The following is a 6000-nucleotide window of genomic DNA, read 5'->3' as shown; positions in this document are numbered from 1 at the left end:
CAGACAGAAGGAGATTTTTTAACGGAATCAGCTGATCGAATATTCAGACTTTTCTTTCTCTTGTTTTCTGTCAGGACCACTCCTCTGCTGGTTTACATTCATATGTGGCTCATTTCCAGTTAAACTGAACACAAACACACACTGACTCAGCAGACGTCCCACAGCGGGTCCTAATCGGGTCCTGATCCAACACCAGGAGATCTGCCCCAGAGACGCTCCTGTAGACACATTCATCCAGACGTTTTAAACTAACCATCAAAGTTTCCATCTTTAATATCCACAAACGTCTGTTCGTCATTAAACACAACCCATAAACGTTTTGGTAAATCTGAGGAAGAGTATGTTCGCTCACAGCGTGTGACTGTTTTTAAATAAAGCAATGCAGGGTTCAAACCTGGACAACACCTGAGGGATTATCTCTTAAAGGAACAGCACTGAGTTTTTTCTCTCATGGAGACGACACAGTCGGAGAAGTGAAGTTTCCGCTTTAAAGCTCCTGTAGGGAACTTTGGGTTTCTGTTTCCTTTGGTGCCCCCTTGTGGCCAAAGCTGGTTTTGTTTTATTCATTCACAACTGGTGTTTTTTTGACACAAAATCTCACCAATTTTTATGTGTTAGGAACAGTCTCTGTTTTTATTGAAGGTCTTTTCACTCATTGAACCAGCTCCAGACTCCTCAGAGAAGCTTTGAGTTTAACACCTGAGGTTTGATATGACTCTGATAAATCCAGTTTAATACAACACGATAATGAGAGCACTGTTATTACAGCCCCAGGTCCAAAACAGAAGATACAAATCTGTCAATCAATCAATCAATCAATCTTTATTTATATAGCGCCAAATCATAACAAATGTTATTTCAAGACACTTTACAAAAACATTTACAGGTCTAGACCCGTAAATGTTAATAAAATTTTATTATCAGAAACCCAACATCAAGACAAGATAAGGAGTCTGATCTTATCTTAATCCACCATGAGTACAGGACTTTGCAGCATTTAGCAAGTTCTGTCTGTGTGAAATGTGATTACAGAAAGAGTTTGATGGTTTGAAAATCATTCAAACTCCATATTTAAGCTAAACTGGAGCAAACGCAGCAAAAATTTAGATTTTTAAACCATCAAACCTGATCTGAATCAACATTTATCACTCCCCCTGCTGCCTGTGGGAGGAACAAGGCCGAGTACAATCAAAGACAACGACAGACAGAGCAACTCCACGGGCCAGACTATAAAACTGCTCCAAACTGAACCTGAAGACCTCAAGACCTGGTCCTCTCACAGACCTGTTCCTCTCACAGACCTGTTCCTGTCACAGACCTGTTCCTCTCACAGACCTGTTCCTGTCACAGACCTGTTCCTCTCACAGACCTGAAGACCTGCACAGACCTGTAGACCTAAAGACCTGGTCCTCTCACAGACCTGTAGACCTAAAGACCTGGTCCTCTCACAGACCTGTTCCTCTCACAGACCTGAAGACCTAAAGACCTGTACCTGTCACAGACCTGAAGACCTGACTGACCTGTTCCTGTCACAGACCTGTTCCTGTCACAGATCTGTTCCTGTCACAGACCTGTTCCTCTCACAGACCTGTTCCTCTCACAGATCTGTTCCTGTCACAGACCTGAAGACCTGACAGACCTGTTCCTGTCACAGACCTGAAGACCTGACAGACCTGTTCCTGTCACAGACCTGAAGACCTGACAGACCTGTTCCTGTCACAGACCTGTTCCTGTCACAGACCTGTTCCTGTCACAGACCTGTTCCTGTCACAGACCTGAAAACCTAAAGACCTGGTCCTCTCACAGACCTGTTCCTGTCACAGACCTGAAAACCTAAAGACCTGGTCCTCTCACAGACCTGAAGACCTGACTGACCTGGTCCTGTCACAGACCTGTTCCTCTCACAAACCTGAAGACCTAAAGACCTAAAGACCTGTTCCTGTCACAGACCTGACAGACCTGGTCCTGTCACAGACCTGAAGACCTGACTGACCTGGTCCTATCACAGACCTGTTCCTCTCACAGACCTGAAGACCTGCACAGACCTGTTCCTGTCACAGACCTGTTCCTGTCACTGACCTGAAGACCTAAAGACCTGTTCCTGTCCCAGACCTGTTCCTCTCACAGACCTGTTCCTGTCACAGACCTGTTCCTGTCACAGACCTGTTCCTCTCACAGACCTGTTCCTGTCACAGACCTGTTCCTCTCACAGACCTGTTCCTGTCACAGACCTGTTCCTGTCACTGACCTGAAGACCTAAAGACCTGTTCCTGTCACAGACCTGTTCCTGTCACAGACCTGTTCCTCTCACAGACCTGTTCCTGTCACAGACCTGTTCCTCTCACAGACCTGTTCCTGTCACAGACCTGTTCCTGTCACTGACCTGAAGACCTAAAGACCTGTTCCTGTCACAGACCTGTTCCTCTCACAGACCTGTTCCTGTCACAGACCTGTTCCTGTCACAGACCTGTTCCTGTCACAGACCTGTTCCTCTCACAGACCTGTTCCTGTCACAGACCTGTTCCTGTCACAGACCTGTTCCTGTCACAGACCTGTTCCTGTCACTGACCTGTTCCTCTCACAGACCTGTTCCTGTCACAGACCTGTTCCTCTCACAGACCTGTTCCTGTCACAGACCTGTTCCTGTCACAGACCTGTTCCTGTCACAGACCTGTTCCTGTCACAGACCTGTTCCTGTCACGTGCTGTACATTAGCTTCCCCGTGGCGCCCTTTCTTCGCCCATCCTTGCGTTTGGAGCCCGGTCTTTGACCCTCTCTGGTTTTTGATCATCTTGGTTTCAGTGGTTCAGAGACTCTGGGCTGTGAAGCAGATTCTTGGACGATATTTGATGAGACGTTACTTTTTTTGGTGGTACATGTGACATTCCTGTTTTCTGTCTGATCAGCTGTCTGAACGCTGGTAGAGGGCTGCAGTCATGGTCATGTGACCTTCTGATGATTTGCTTTCTGTGCGTGACAAACTGAAGGTGTGTGTGGATGGGTTGAGGGTCACACCTGTGGACACACCTGGACGTGTAGTGTCTTCTCAGTGTTTGTTGCCGTCTGCGGCTTTAATATTCTGTAACAGTTTAGCGTAGAAGCACCCGAGCAGCTGTCCGTCATATTTTTGTATCTAGACAGAAACCAGAGTGTTGATGTTCCTGTGAGGAGGGGAAGCTTAAACGTGTCTCTGGTGTTTATTGTTGCCAAAGAGATGTTGTGTTGTGGTCCAGCCGGGGCGACAGGTGGATGTTTTCACCCCAGCGTGAGGAGGAGGATGGAGGAGCAGCGCCACCTGCTGCTGAGGCTGGTTTGGATCCTGTCGGTGCCGCGTGCCCCACACTGACCTGGTCACTTCATTACTTTCTGTATCTTCTATCAAATATGAATAAAGTTGGTTTTACACATCTTATCACGCTTTGACGTGTGACTCTGTTCAAACACAGGAGTTCGCTCTGGGAGGAAAAGTAGCTCCTCTGTTTTTAGCTGCAGATTACATCACAACAAACATGTTTACCTGCTCCTCTCTGACCTCAGAGCTCAGCCTGAGACTGAAAACAACCCACGCTCAAACATCACAACTTTATGTCTGTTCAATGTGCAAGAAAAAGATTTGGCATGCCTCGCTGTGTGCACGTCAAATTTAGCAGGATGTCACCCTGTGCTAACCTGTGCTAACCCGCGCTAACCTGTGCTAACCTGCGTGCTTCTGTGGCCTTCCTTACCCACAATCCCCTGCACAGCACAGGTTTTGTAATATCATCTGCTCAGCTCTGCAAAAAGCAAACTATCTCCTCTGGTTTCCTTTTATTTTGTAGCAGTATTTTTAAAAAGGGGACACGGAGGGACCAGTCACCGATCACAGGAAGTGCAGAGACGCTTCAGAGCAAAGAGGAAACACACACTTCAGTGTCTCCTGTGAGACAGGATTAAAAACAGGAACAGACAGAGCCAAACATGGGTTAATACTTGATTCTTTATTCTCAAAATTAAAATTGAAAAACACTTTTCTTCATCAAATCACACAACGTTACAGCTTTGACTCTCAGTCATCACATTTCATCGCCTCCATCACTCAGAAACAGATCCAGCTTTTAACTCCAGCTTCATTCTCCAACATTTGCTCAAAGCCGTCTGTACTTATTCAACACAAACACCAGAGCTGGAAACTCCAGTCTGAGAGGAAAGGTTAAAAAATCATCAGGAGACAGATTAAAGTTTGAGATTAGAGGACGACAACAGAGGACTGAATGATTCCTGTTTGTTGTGATTTTTAAAGATTTAAAACCTGACTTCACCTATCCTCTTTGTTCGGCAGAGGATCAGAGCCACGTTAAAGACAAAGAAAAGTAAATTTACAGATAAATCTCATTAATGACGAGAATAAAGTTATTTTAGTCTAAAGCTTTCATCCTGTGAGAAATGAGGAAGGAGGAGCGTCCTGTGGAGTTAGACTTTAACGTTTACTTCATCCTCTGTCCTCTTTAAATGAAACGTCTTTAATCAACAACACTGAAAACTCTGATACAGAAGTTTTAAAGACTTCATCCAGGAGGAAATGATGAAAACCACTTTACACACTTTGCTCCTTATTGTACTGATTTATTCCTGTAACTTTACTTTTTGTGTTTTCTTTACCGTGGCACTCATCCCTGGTCGCAGTTTGTCTCAGGGTGGAGGCAGAAATTGAGGGAACATGTGAGTGTAAAAAAAGAAGCAAACAAAAACAAAAGAGTAACTTTTTTCTAACTTGAACATGTTTTTAACTTAAGTCCAGCATCAGCTGATTTAACTCGTCAAACCTCTTTCAGTCTCATCCTCAGTCTCCGTCTGTGACCACCACAGACGACAGACGACAGACGACAGACGACAGCTCCTGTCACAAACTTCTCATTGATTCAGTTATTCTGTGAAAACGTAAAACCCTAAAAACTTTAATCAGACATGAAATCACTGAAGTCTGTTACAGCAGGTTTTACCTGCAGAGCTGCTGACTCAACATTCGCTGATTACGCGTTAACGTAGCTGACGCAGTTTGAGACGTACGAGCATTGATTTTATGACTTACGGCTGATTTATCTCTCCCTCCTCTGATCGACCCTCAGACCTAAAACATGGTTAGAGAGCAGACTGATCTCTGGATGTGTGTTAGACCAGACGTCAGCTCAGTCTGATCACACTGATCTTTTTTTTTTTTTTAACATTTTTATGTTTTAAATGTGTCGTTAGTGCTCATCTGAGGCTGAAACGCTGAGTCATGGTGAGTAAAGATGTGTTTACTGCACATGTTTCTGTGAGGTTTTCACATGAGGAGGGAAAACGTCAGCGCCGCCGTCGCCGTGACCCCAAGCACCCCGAGCACCCCGAGCACCCCGAGCACCCCGAGCACCCCGAGCACCCCGAGCACCCCGAGCACCCCGGGCTCTGAATGTGGTCACCGTGTTTGAAAATCAGGTTAAAATCATTTCTACCTTTATTTACATCAGATCCTCTCCACTAACTCAGATTGGTGTAGATGTGAAGCTCAGAGCTGCAGGTACTGAAAGGTTCAGGTTGGACCAGCTTCAGAGCCGGACTGAGGGGACCCGGGTCCACCTCCAGACCTGAGAGCTCAGTAGACTCTCCCAGGGCAGCTCAGAGCCTTCTCCAGGGAGTCGTACTGAGCCTCATCCAGCAGGGCGTCCTTCACCTCCTGCACCTCCTCGTCATCATCAGAAAGGGGCGGTTTGGGCGGGGCCTCCACAGCAGGCATGTTGGGCGGGTTGTTGCTGCGAGGAAAACACAGAGTTTGTTTTACAGGTCGAATCATTCATGTATGAAACTGTCCAACATGTCACAGACGGCACAGGATGAAACATCGTCTGTTAGGAGACGAAAAGGATGATGGGATAAAGTCTGATGAGTCATGCAAAGAGAGACGACAAAGAGGAGCGTGATGCATGCAACAAATAAAACTCAGGATGAAGCCACCAAGAGAAACACCACCACACCCAGACCAAG

At 46.0% G+C, this 6000-nt stretch overlaps 1 protein-coding gene across 4 annotated transcripts in view; it reads right to left on the bottom strand.

Moving 5' to 3' along the window:
* Positions 1–3967: 3967 nt before the first annotated feature.
* The window catches only part of LOC141784837 (BAR/IMD domain-containing adapter protein 2-like), a 68718-nt gene continuing 66685 nt past the window's right edge, over positions 3968–6000 (bottom strand). For all 4 annotated transcript variants that reach the window (XM_074662746.1, XM_074662747.1, XM_074662748.1 and 1 more), the window contains one exon: positions 3968–5768. In XM_074662746.1, coding sequence (XP_074518847.1) covers positions 5612–5768 — 157 coding nt within the window. In that variant the 3' untranslated portion in view covers positions 3968–5611. The remainder of the gene's footprint in view (positions 5769–6000) is intronic.

Source organism: Halichoeres trimaculatus, unplaced genomic scaffold (assembly GCF_033239565.1).
Source record: "Halichoeres trimaculatus isolate MK-OKI-2021-1 unplaced genomic scaffold, fHalTri1.1 fHalTri1_scaffold_23, whole genome shotgun sequence".
NCBI classification, from domain to species: Eukaryota; Metazoa; Chordata; class Actinopteri; order Labriformes; family Labridae; genus Halichoeres; species Halichoeres trimaculatus.
Note: the sequence above shows the minus strand (reverse complement) of the source record. Positions and strands in the feature narration are given on the sequence as shown.